The sequence below is a fragment of the Herpailurus yagouaroundi genome, unplaced genomic scaffold (assembly GCF_014898765.1).
Source record: "Herpailurus yagouaroundi ecotype Mexico unplaced genomic scaffold, PumYag 182, whole genome shotgun sequence".
Taxonomy (NCBI): Eukaryota; Metazoa; Chordata; class Mammalia; order Carnivora; family Felidae; genus Herpailurus; species Herpailurus yagouaroundi.
In genome coordinates this window covers 10,002,755-10,015,631 of record NW_024412413.1, presented here as the reverse complement: position 1 = coordinate 10,015,631, position 12,877 = coordinate 10,002,755, and the positions used below count along the sequence as shown (strand labels likewise).

The following is a 12,877-nucleotide window of genomic DNA, read 5'->3' as shown; positions in this document are numbered from 1 at the left end:
AAACCTAGCCCACGGGAGGCTACATCTGTGGCAATGAGGATGGGAGCCTTTCCTGAACGGAACTCTGCAAAACAAGAATAGTACCACGAAAGCCAAGTTATACAATCAAGGCCAAATGATTATCTTTAAAAATGACCACACAGACATTCCTAGCTATCTGGCCTTTTCACTCTACCATGTTAAATTTCAAGTGATGGTGTCAAGAACATGCCAAGCTCTTTTAAATTCAAAGGAAAACAGTGATTCTTTGAAAATCTTCACTCTCCTCACTTTTAGCAGAGAGGCAACAGACCAAAAGCTACCTCTACTGAAAAGGACTGTTAAAACTATGTTTGTAACAAATTGTAACAGCAATTTGTAACAAAATTTAAATGAGCTAGAATTTTTTGCCCTTAAATTATGACACTGAAGTTACCCTTCACATGAAATAAAACCAAAAGTAAGGGGCAGGAGAAGGAAACAACTTTAAAAGAAGTGAAATGAAAGGAGGCACCCTACTTTCCTCTGTGAAATAACAGAAAATACGTGTATTCGTCTCTGCCCCCAACTCCTGGCACTCAGCTCCTAAAACGCTTGTAAACAGAAATGCTAGGAGAGTCTTTTATTCTTAGTCTTTGACCTTAGGTCCTGACACACAGACCCCAAGTCTCTCGGAAGATCCTGGGTGACGGAAGTATCTTTTGTGCTGAGGCAATGCTTGGTGGAATCCTGGAAAGCTTCAGGATGGGGGCTGGTCACCAGGAAGACCAAGCCATGATTATAAGAGCTTGGAACTTTCAGCCCTACCCCTCATCCTCAGAGGAGAGGATGGAGATCGAGTTAATAATCAATTAGGCCTATGTTATAAAGCCTCCATAAAAATTCCAGAAGTACAGGGTTTGGGGAGCTTTACAGGCTGGTGAACGTCTGTATTTTAAAGATAAGACCTTAGGGGCGCCTGGGTGGCTCAGTCAGTTAAGCGTCCAACTCTTACTTTTGCCTCAGGTCACGATCTCACAGTGAGTTCGAGCCCCACACTCTCTCCCCCTCTTTCCCTCTTCCCTGCTGGCGTTCTCACTCTCTCAAAATAAGCTTGAAAAAAAAAAAAAAAAAGACCTTATGAAAGAAAATGTGGTGTAAGTTCTGAAAAAGCGTAAACAGCCCGCATTATTGACTTTAAAGGACAGTAGAGATATGCCAAAAATGCCCCTAATATTCAATAAACAAGAGCAGAGTTTGGCAAACGCTGGCCTATGGATCAAATCTGGCAATATGTATTTTTACTTTTACTGCAACACAGCCAGACCATTTTTTTCATGTGGTTCTTGACCATCTTTTTGCTGTAACATAAGACCTGAACGACTATGACACAAACCCCCATAGTCTGCAAAGCAGAAAATCTTTACTACCTGGTCCTTTACACAAAGCGTGCCCATCTCGGACACAGTACGGACAATATTTAGTTTTGAACTCACCATTAAGCACCCAATCTCTTTCCGGTTGACTCTTGTCTCCATGGATACACATAGCTGGCCAACTGTCAGAGGAAAAGTAACCAGTATTTCAAAAATCTTTAAAAAAGAGGAAATCTAAACTTTAAAAACTCCTACGGAACTATAAATCTAAAACCTGAGGCTAATTACCTCAGCGCTGCACTCACCCATCTCTGCGCATCCTTCGAGTGAGGTCATCACAGCGTCTCTTTGTCTCTACAAATATTATTGTCTTATTTTCCTTTTCAGCCATTATTTCCTCCATGAGTTGGATCAACCTGAAAACAAGATGAGCAAAAATGCAGTCATTCAGAGAAGGCCTCCCCATACACTACGTAGAAGGAAGGTCTACAACGTAACTCCCCAAAACTACGGTACTTTTCTTTCACATTATGTTCTATACAGCTGGTAACTACCGCAACCAAGGATCCGGAATCCTTGCTTCTAACAACAGTGCTCTGATGAATGATATAAAGAAAGCTAGTAATGCTTTGGATGTTTTGGGGCCTCAAAAAATGTCAGGCTTCTCAAATACTTTAATTTTGGAGGATAATTAGGAAAGGTTTAATAGCACCCAAACAGTCAAATCTCTCTTACTTGTGGTCTTTTTCACTTTCCATGCAGACATCCACAATCTGGAGGATGTTGTGGTTGGCACTCAACTCCAGATTGCCCACGTTGATCTGGGTGTAATCACGAAGGAAATCCTCTGCAAGCTGTCTTACTTCTTTTGGCCAGGTTGCGCTCCACATCAGTGTCTGCCTATCAGGCTACCAGGAAAAGAAAGAGCTTTCTTTTAGGCTAAGGATTGCAACAGGCACTAGGCATAAAGACGGCAGACCATCAGCTTCACACACCCTGATTTGGTCAACAATTTTGCGGATCTGAGGTTCAAAGCCCATATCAAGCATCCGGTCGGCCTCATCCAGTACAAGGTAAGTACATCGGCGAAGATTTGTCTTTCCTGACTCGAGGAAATCTATCAGGCGTCCAGGAGTAGCTATACAGATCTCGACACCTATAAAACAAAACCACAGATCTAGTCAACTAAGAATTCTTTATACGCTCTCCAAGCCTCAACAAACTGAGAAGCACCAGCTCCGGTGGCTGCGCTCAATACCACAGAGCACTAGCTACATTTAACACCATACCTGGAAAAGCATGATGTAAAGACACTTAACGTGTAATTATCAAATCTCCACCAAGTTTGTCTCTAATGATGTTAAACTTTCCCCTAATAGCATTTCAACCATACCTGAGAACTAACCTGCTGGAATACTGAATTTTTTCCCACAAGGACCCACTATTTTCCTCTTCGATTTCATTCATAAAAACCGATAAAATTCTTACGTGCTAATTTTAAAAGAGATTACCTCTCTCCAAGTCTCGAATCTGGGGACCTTTAGGAGCACCTCCATAAATGCAAGTACTCTTCAATCTAGAACATTTGCCATAGTCATCAGCCACCTGCTGTACTTGCTGGGCAAGCTCTCTCGTAGGAGCCAGAACTAGACACTGAAACAAACATGCACATTAATACACCTCTCCCAAATTAAAAGAGAAAAAGAACAAAAAGGTTATCTAATTCTTTCTACTGCCTAATCTGATACTTTAAAAATTACACGATGGGGAGAGAAGGCAGAGAGTTTAAGACTATGCACCTGAGTGTGGCAAAAAATTGTGACAATATTTAGCATATGGAATGATGGTTTACTTTTGATACAGGATTCATTACAGTTTATTGCTATTTAAGTGTATTTACAGATCTTATCACCTAGTTTTTTAACAACTCACAAAATGAACAAGTGGCTTTAACCACGGATTAAATATTAGTAAAAAGAGATAAATAAGAAAGAAGCACTTTTCTGAATTCCAGTTTAAACTTTTAGCCAGACACCTAAGGCAAAAACAATGATGACTTCTAGAACACTCAAAACAATACAAAATTAGGACTCTTTTAAATACGTATCGTATACATGGTTATCAATGACTCCTGTTTTGTGTACAGATCCGTTAAGTATTAGCTAACAATAATAAAGCTAATTCTATTAGCCATATGGAATATATGATGTATCATATAATGCAAAGTAATGTGTTACTTATTTTTGCGAATATTTTGAGACGTACCTGTTTGTAAACACATGATCAAATGCGAGCCCAATTTTTTAAAGATTTAAGTAATCTCTACACCCGACGTGGGGCTCAAACTCACAACTCTGACATCAAGAGTTGCATGCTCTACTGACTGCACCGAGCCAGTAAGGCACCCCTCAATTTTTTTAAAAAAAGTAAGAATGTACATTCAAAATGTTTGAAAACCACTACACAAACTTACAGGAAATAGCACTAAGTGAAAACAATCAAACCAGAAAATCATCCTGCCCCAGAAACACTTACAGAAATACTACTTAACCACAAAGAATACACACCCCAAATCTGACTGACATGCAGAGAAGTGACATCATTTCATACTTCCTTTAATCCCTCACAGCACCTTGAGCAATTAAGAACTGTATTTGAATCTACTACACAGTAAATGCCTATATATGAAAGCAGTATATATAATGGTTAAAAGTAACATTGGTTCAAACTCAAGTTCAGCCATTTAATAGCTGTTTTGGCTAGGGGTGCCTGGGTGGCTCAGCTGGTTGAATGTCAGACTTCAGTTCAGGTCAGGATCTTGCAGTCTGCGAGTTTGAGCCCGACATCGGGCTCCCCACTGATAGTGAGGAGTCGGCTTGGGATTCTCTCCCCCCCTCCCCTTTTCTCTGCCCCTCCCCAACTTGCACATGCTCTCTCTCAAAATAAATAAAAAATAGCTATTTGGACTAGTCATTTAATTGCACTGTTAAAATTTATCAGTAAGAAACTATCACTTTTAGATATGGAGGATGGACTTGAGAATGAAATCTGAAAACACATGCAAAGCACAGTGCCTGAAACAGTGATCAATAAATTATAGTTAATTTTATAATTATAAACACACTTACAATTGGGCCGTCTCCCCTTTCCAAGTATGGCTGGTGGTTAATATGAACAATTGCAGGCAGCAAATACTGGGGGGGAAAAGAATGACAGTCTTATTCCAAAACTAAGCCATTATCTTAAATTATCACAGTAACTGATAATGCCTAATCACAAAAATGAAAACACAACTCACATGCAATGTAAATTTGAACCCAAAATACTTGCACATATCTCACATAACCAAGAAAGCTGAAATACTACCTATACCATCTGAATCAGAACTTTTTAAGAATTAAGAATTAATGGGATAATCAGAATAGCAAAATAAGTCACCACAATATTAACCTTCCCCTCCTGGTGGTACGTACCGCCAATGTCTTCCCAGACCCAGTCTGCGCAATGCCCACCATATCTCGGCCACTGAGAGCCAACGGAAATCCCTGGCACTGAATCGGAGTTGGTTCTGTGAAGTGTTGATCCATCAACACATCCATTACATATTCTGTAAGAGAACAACCGTTACCGCTTTTAGATAAAAAACTAAGAACACGGCCAAGAGAATTCTAAAAAACTGTTCAACTCATCAAAGAAAAGATTTACCCGGCTTTACATCCCTCCAAGGAAAGTGCTGTTTCTTTCTTTAGTTACTGAATCTCTGACCCGATGACGACTACCTCTCTGAATGCTGCTGCTAGATATATCTACCCTTCCCCTCAATACTTAAAAAAAATTTTTTTAATGTTTATTTTTGAGAGAGAGAGAGAGAGAGGGAGCGAGCATGAGTGGGGGAAGGTCAGAGAGAGAGGGACACAGAATCTGAAACAGGCTCCAGGCTCTGAGCTGTCAGCACAGAGCCCAATGAGGGCTCGAACCCATGAACTGCATGATCATGGCCAGAGCCAAAGTCAGCCGCTCAACCGACTGAGCCACCCAGGCGCGCCCCCCCCCCCTTAATACTTTAAAAATCACTGCCCTAAGGTATAGAGTGGGCACATGGCTGTCAGTCATGTATTGTCTGCCAAGTCATATCCAGCTAGAAAGCAATTTCATTCTACTTTCTGAAAGAAGGAGACAAAAGTTCTAGGGGAAGATGAAATAAATAAATGAACAGATAAGCATTAAAAAAAAAATCTCTTATTCAATTAACACAGCAGTTACTTCCAAGCCTTGACATTATAAAACAAAACATTTATCATCACCTTTGTGAAGGGTTTCTATTTGCCTCTTCAACAAAATCCTGAGCCCGAATGAAAACCTTTGAATAACCCATTACCCATGTTTACGGTTCAATAAAAACTAACAAGTAAAATCCTTGATTAAAGAACACTTACGTGGGAAGTTAGCGTGATGGAAGGCAAACACAGGTTTAGGACAAACATCCCCCCCTCTCACTGTAATTTCTTTCTTTCGGCGTAGTTCATCAACCTCATACTACGGAAAAAAACAAAGTAAAACAAGTAAGTGAACAAAGTTATTCTAAACATGCAAAACTTTACTTGCCAATCAAGCTCAACAATTATCATCCATTCCACGATTACACTGGAGAATATATCTAACACTTCTAGCAGCTCTTTCGCATACATTCAACGTCACCCAATTTGTAAGGATCCTCCCAACTTTGTGCGTCCAGGAAGTGATAATGGTAAGAGTTCCATTTTCCCCATGAGAAAACGAGACACTTCAAAATATTAAGTAACGTGCCCAAGGTCAGAAGTAGGAAGGAGAAACAGTGGAACTTGGAACCAAATGCTCTTTCCATTATACCTTCTTCTGAACAAGTAACCATTTCATGAGTAGAGTCCAAAACAATCACAATGAGGTTAAAAAAAAGACAAACAGAAGTATATTTATACCAATGTTTTATTTTTTTAATTTATGTTTTCAAGTTTATCGAGACAGCACACACAAGAGTCTAAGTGGGGGGAGGGGCAGAGAGCGAGAATCCCAAGCAGGCTCCATGCTGTCAGCACAGAGCCTGACACGGGGCTTGAACTCACCAATGGTTAAGATCATGACCTGAGGTGAAATCAACAGTCAGACAACTTAACTGACTGAGACAGCCAAGTGCCCCTATATTTATGCCAATGTTTTAATTTTAACTTCAGAGATGAAAAAACATGAACCTCCTATACAGTTAAAATCTCCTACATGACCAATTGGGAAGTATACCAATAAATGAAAACCAAACAAATAAGAATCTAGGTACCACACTAGAATAAAGCAAGTAATAGCAGTGTGAGTCAAGACTGCCTAATATGTCAACTTGGTTCATTACTGTGTATACAAAAAAGGTGAAATAAACCCCCAAAACTTACCGGAGTCAGCCTTGCCACTTCTGGATGCTCTACATAAAAATTCTTCTCAAACTTGGGGAGCTCACTCAAATCCCACTTCTTTTTACGTAAACGTTCCCCGGGATTACCAAATTTCTTCGGGGGAAGGCCACCGCCACCTCTTGCTCCAAATCTAGAAGCACCAAAATTTTTACTTTACTGAGTATTTACTTATGAGGGTGGCACCTTAGGTGCCATAAAAAACAAGCAAAAAACTCTTCTCTTAGGATACTACCAGGCCCCTCCAAGAATATGTTTTTCTTACTCAAAGGTATGGAGGAAAAGGGTTCATAAAACTTCCTTTACTAATATTGTTACAGGTATGGTTCTGAGGAGTGAAAAATTAAAAACTTTTATGTTTACAGATATGTATCATAGGGATTACAACCAGAATCTGGAATCACTGAAAAGGCTTGAATTTTGATTCTACTACTTAAGATGTTGTTTTGCACAATTTAGCTTCTCTGTGCCCGTTTCTTATGTAAGTGGAAATACTACTACCACCACCTATTTCAGAGACCGCTATGAAGATGAAACGAAAGTGTGAGAAGTATTAAAAAAAGTATCTGGCATAGTATTCAATCAAACATAGTATTCAAGTTAGCGTAACTGTATTCATTCAACAAAGTTACTGTACCAGGTACCGTTTTAAGCGGTTCCTGGAGATATTAAACTGAATAAAACAGAGATTCTCTACTCTCGTATAACAATCAGACACGCAGGCAAAGGAAGACATTAGTTTATGTTTAAATTCAAGGCAAGCAGGTGGACAGGTAGGAAGATCCACTTGAAGCAAGTCGCCCCATACCTGCAACAGTTTCGTGGACTCCTTATCCAAAACTGTGATAAGTACTCCTGTTGTCTGCCAAGCTAAGGAAAACTACCAGGGCCCCTATAAGACCAGGAGGCTACTCTTCACCTTTAGTTAATGCTAATGAATAGCCAGAAATGATTTATGACCTCTCCTTCCTCTTACTGCCACCTTTACCTTCTCCTCTTTGTTCCCAGGGAAATAGTACTGTTAACTATAAATGTGCCGAAGAAAACACTACTGAGTCTTATTTAAGTTTTTCTTTTTTGTCTTTTTTTATTTAGTAACCTCTATGCCCAACATGGGGCTCGAACTCACAATCCCAAGATCAAGAATCACATGCTCCACTGACTGAGCCAGACAGGAACCCCTTACTTAGGGTTTTAAAAACTCAAACAGATTTAAGGCCAATCTTTGTTTATCCAACATTCATAACAGACAAGTTCAACTGGAATACAGATATGACCACTAGGCCAACTTGCAATGTCCTACTCTTCTTAGACCACAAAGATGATCTTCATTTCTGTATTTCAACCTATTGGAAGTGTGGGCCATTGTTTTGAATACAAGTAGTATACACTAACATGATGTTTCCATTCCATTTCTTTACCTCCCAAAATACTATACTGAATTTAACTTCCCCTTTCCACTCTAACCCACTCACAACATCATCTTGCAGACGGTTCCACATCACAACTGACAGGCAGTAGCTGTATTATTTTAAAGGGCTTCAATTTCCTAGAATTCAAAGTGTTCCTAAAACTTACCCAACTAGACAGTTCTCTAAATACAAAGACTGACCGCAGGAAATTTTCTTGGGACCACTGAGTACCTACACTCAACAGGCAGAACTTGACAGATTCCATGTGTACTACTGAACTGTTAACAGAAATCAAGAATCAAAACTGAAGCAAGTTACAAAGATACATATATCCAAGACATAGGATCAATGACTTCTTCAACTTGCCCTCAGGCCCAAAGGTCAATAGATCAAAGACCACCTGGGTCAACTTTCCTCCCCTATAAAGGAAGCAACAGTTCTAAATAAGTAGGTAAGTCAAGTATTTTGATTGTCAGGTTTGCAAAGAATTATAGTACCAATTCTGAGAGACTATCAGCCTAGTTTATACTATTGAGACTGTCAGCCTAGTTTATACTATTACTAATTTACGTAGTTCCTACGTGCTCTTTCAATGCTGCTGCATTCCAATGCTGTCCAGACCTTAAACTAATGATCTACAAGAGAACTTTGGAAAGTCAGGTTCCTTTAGAGGCTTATTCAAAGGAAGAGGTTTTTTCCCCCGTATCATCTTGACTATTTCATTCTCCAAGACGTACTACTCTATACTACAAATATATTTTGAAACACGGGATTCTTCAAAAATATGCTGCACCTTTATAAAGCTAACCCAAATAAGATAGCCTTTTACTTTCACAGAATTTTTGAGCACATATCCTAATCCCTGACATACCATACTGTTCATTAATGTCTTGATTGCATATTAAGTTTGACTTTGCAATAAATGCAGCTCTTAAGATTCAGCAACATCATGCCAGTTTAAATTTACAATGTATAAAATGTTCAAATAATCCATTGTTCAAACTAATAATCCATTTCAGCTGTTAACACTCAGTTAAGAAAAATAGCAATTTAAATCGTAAATGAAATTTCATGGTAAAGGTAGAATTAAGACACAGACATTATGAAAAAGTGTCATTTTGTTGATATGAACCATTTTTAAAGCCTAAAATGTCATCTGATAGTCAATATGGGATAAAGTAGGGATCAGTAATTCACTTTTTCCTCTTTTAAAATAATTTATTTTTATTGTTACAGCATATATACGGTGAAATTAAGTATTAAACCAAACACCCACAGTAAAGAGGACATTATCAGTACCTTGGCAGCTCCCTGTGCCCACTTCAAGTTCACAAACCCCCTAACAACCATCTCAAATTTTGCTTAATAGTTTTGTCATATATGTCTTTATAGCTATTATCCTTTTACCATGATTTTTTTACTTAATGTTTGTGAGTCATCCATGTTGATGTTAAGTTTTTTCTTTTCACTGTTGTGTTGTATTCTACTTGTATAAATACCCACACTTTATCCAGACATACACAGGAGCTGCGTCCACTATTAACATGAACAATGCTGGTATAAACGTTTTTGTATACAAATGCTGGGGAAGGTGTACAAGGTTTCTCTGCATTTGAATGTCTACAGTTTAAAGCTCAAGAGGAGAATTACTTGGTCATTTTCAAATTTCCTAGCTAACCTCAAATTCCCTTTCCTAAATGGTTGCACAGAAACTCCCTCACTTCTAAATTTAGCTAAACTGTGAAAGACTAAGCAAACATTCCACTTCTAGCCCTCCAAATTTAACACTAAGATCAAATATTTTCCTTCCTAACAATGCATAAATAATGTTTTATTTTGCAACTCAAATGATAACTGAAGTGCTTGTGACTAGTCCGTCTGGGACGTGTGTATCTGAACCACAAAAAACAAAAATGTTTGAAGAAAACATCAAGTAACAGAACACCCTACTACAAAGAGGCAATTTCACATGGCATCTTAATTCCAGAGAACAATGCAAAGTAAAGGCAAGCGTTATGCCCATCTTCAGTTGAGAAAACAGGCTCACAAAGGTCCAGGATCTTGCCCAAGGTCACATATATGTTAATAAATGGCGTTCCATTACTTTTTATCCAGAGGTTAAGACTTTTATTACATAAAAGTAACAGCACAAACCAACACGGAGCTCTTAAGCCACTTCTTCTTTTTACGGATTTTAAGTTGAATCTCGTGATCTGCGAAGACGTCGGGCCTAATTTTATTAACTTTCAACCCAGGAACCGTGGCATTACCCCATCAAAAACTTTCTGGCTAGGCCGCGAAGCTAATACCCGACACCAAGCGGAGAAAAAGAGACCGAAACACGGGGGGGGGGGGGACCCCAAACTCACGATTAAAAAAAAAAACAAACCCCTCCTCAAACAAGATCATTTAGATCGCTAGCAATTCCACTGCTTTACTGTCCAGTGTGCTTCCTCCGAATTACCTGAAATACGACTAAAGGTGATCTAAAAATACGTTTAAAACGAGAAGTCAGCCTTAGGGTCTCTAGTTAGTTTCCAACCAGGTTTCCAGCTCCATTAACAGTGATCTCTGGCGGCCGACAACATAAGGGAAGCCATTTGGCGTCAAGATTTTCCCAGGCCGAACTCGGAGACCTCCTCCTCCTCTTCTCAGCAAGAACATCCGTGGTTTCACAGATGAGCGCTGAGGCCTGGAGATCAAATGACTTGACCAAATTGGCCGGGCTCGAAATGCCGGGCGGCGACGCGAGGCCGGGCCGGGTCTGCGGCGCTGGGGCGGCCGCTGCCGCTCCCCGCCACGACGGCGGTCCGCAGAGGAGGGGCTGGGGCGTCGCCAGGCCGCCGCCCCCCGCCGGCTCACCCGCGATCCCGGGGCGCAGGCCCACCCGCAGACCCGCGCCCCACACCGCCATTAAGTCCCCGGTCGCCTCGCCTCCAGGAGTCGGGAGCGTCGCTCCCGGGCCCGCGGTCCGCTCCAGGTCTCCCGCTGGGCCGGAGGCTGCGGTCTCCTCAGGAAACAACCTTCCCCCTCCCCCCCGGCCCACGCACACGCGAGGCCTTCCCTCTCCCCCTCCCCCCTTACCCTCCACGGTCACGGTCCCGGTCCCGGTCCCCAAAGCCGCCTCCGCGCATGGTCCCAAACGGATAGAGATCTGGGAGCGGGGCACGGATGGCCGGGCTCGGGAGGGCCTGCGGCTCCGGTCTGGTGACGACCGATGGCGGCGGCGCCTCCGCTGTTGGGGCGGCGGCAGGCGCGGCGCTCTCTCGCTCCGACGCGCTGTCTCCCGTCGCAGACGCCACCGTCGCCGCCTCTCTCGTCGGAGACGGGAGCAAAACACAGAGAATCGGGGTTATAAAAACAGTGGGTAGGTTTGGCTACGCTCAAACCCGGCAGTGCCGCGGTCTAGGCGTCTCCTTCCTTCCCAGCGACTGCACAAAATGGCGGCCGGCGCTGAGACTGCTCCAGCTTAACGCTACGTACGTCGGAGACGATACGTAAACAGCGTCTTGGAATGGCCCGAGGGCTTCGCGGAGTCCTAAGGGTATTCTTGGAAGCACTTTACGTCAGTTGCGCAGACAAGCCCGTTTTGCATTCAGTAGAAGAAAAAGAAAGTACGAAGCGGGCGTAGAGTTCTCGCGCCACCTGAACTAGAACGTGGGGTGGGGTGAGGGGAAGAGCCTCCGGTGCGACGTAACATTTTTTGCGTCGTTAGCCGGCCCACTATTGCGGAGATGCGCAGTGTGCGTAACGCATTCTGTTTGGAGAATAGAGGATTTTGCCGTGCTCCGAACGCGGGACGGTCTCCCGTCCTCCTTGTGCAAGTTGCTTTGCGGAGACAATAACTGTCCTCCATATTGCAGTCGCCAGGTGTCAGGGCCTTCAGGCGCCTTAAGCCCAGGAGGGTCTTCAGGGTCCCTGGCCGGCGCTCCCAAACAGCGCTGCCGGCTCCCTGGCCCCGCCGGCCTGGGCCTGCCGTCACGGGCCGCGCGCCTCGGCGCCATTTTCTTTCGGTTGCCTCTGGCTGCGCCGTCGCCGGCAGCCATGATGGATGCGCCTCGTCCGTTCTTCCGGGATGTGATCAGTCGACGACGTCTCAGTTGGGTTCAGGTCCTCTCCACTACGCCCGGTCCACACCGAAGTGCTGTTTCTGAGCCGAATGTTCCCGCTGTCCCCGGCTGAGCACAGTCGGCTAGCAACGAACCAAAACGTGGGTGGGGTCCCTGTTGAGATAGACGCCGGGGTCCCTTGGCCGCCGTTCATCTCGGCGCGACCTCCGGAGGCCCTCGGGAGACCCTTGGCGCTCTCCGGAGACGAAAAGGCTCAAAGGCTGTGGCCTGTAGACACGGAAGAGGTGAAGGCATAAGCACGTGTTTCTAACCAGGCCGGACGGCGTTCCTCTCCCTCAATTCCTTCTAAGCTGGCGTCCAGCCTCCTGCTTGCTTCTCTCCCAGACTGAACTTCAGTCTCCCAAGCAAGGCCGGATGGTGTCGCAGAATCGTCAAGCAGCTAGGGCCTTCCGAACAGCTCATCTGTCGTCTCTTTTGTTTCTTTCTACAGATGGGAGATTTGAGGTCCCTCGCTGTGGGGCTGAGTGTTGTCTCCTGCTCTGTTGAGAATGTTTCCCAAATTCCTATAAGAGCATAGGGAGAGGAGCTTTGGTGACGAGCCGTTCAGGTGTCTCTGGGACCAT

General features: G+C 43.0%; 1 protein-coding gene across 1 annotated transcript in view; it reads right to left on the bottom strand.

Moving 5' to 3' along the window:
• The window catches only part of DDX17 (DEAD-box helicase 17), a 21,647-nt gene extending 8,770 nt beyond the window's left edge, over positions 1–12,877 (bottom strand). The window contains exons 1-13 of the mRNA XM_040491826.1: positions 12,855–12,877; positions 12,389–12,521; positions 11,269–11,561; positions 6,755–6,905; positions 5,771–5,870; positions 4,808–4,941; positions 4,463–4,528; positions 2,846–2,987; positions 2,330–2,490; positions 2,070–2,242; positions 1,640–1,750; positions 1,455–1,516; positions 5–64 (exon numbers count right to left, since the gene is read on the bottom strand). Of these exons, the coding sequence (XP_040347760.1) occupies positions 5–64; positions 1,455–1,516; positions 1,640–1,750; positions 2,070–2,242; positions 2,330–2,490; positions 2,846–2,987; positions 4,463–4,528; positions 4,808–4,941; positions 5,771–5,870; positions 6,755–6,905; positions 11,269–11,561; positions 12,389–12,521; positions 12,855–12,877 (1,609 nt within the window). The remainder of the gene's footprint in view (positions 1–4; positions 65–1,454; positions 1,517–1,639; positions 1,751–2,069; positions 2,243–2,329; positions 2,491–2,845; positions 2,988–4,462; positions 4,529–4,807; positions 4,942–5,770; positions 5,871–6,754; positions 6,906–11,268; positions 11,562–12,388; positions 12,522–12,854) is intronic.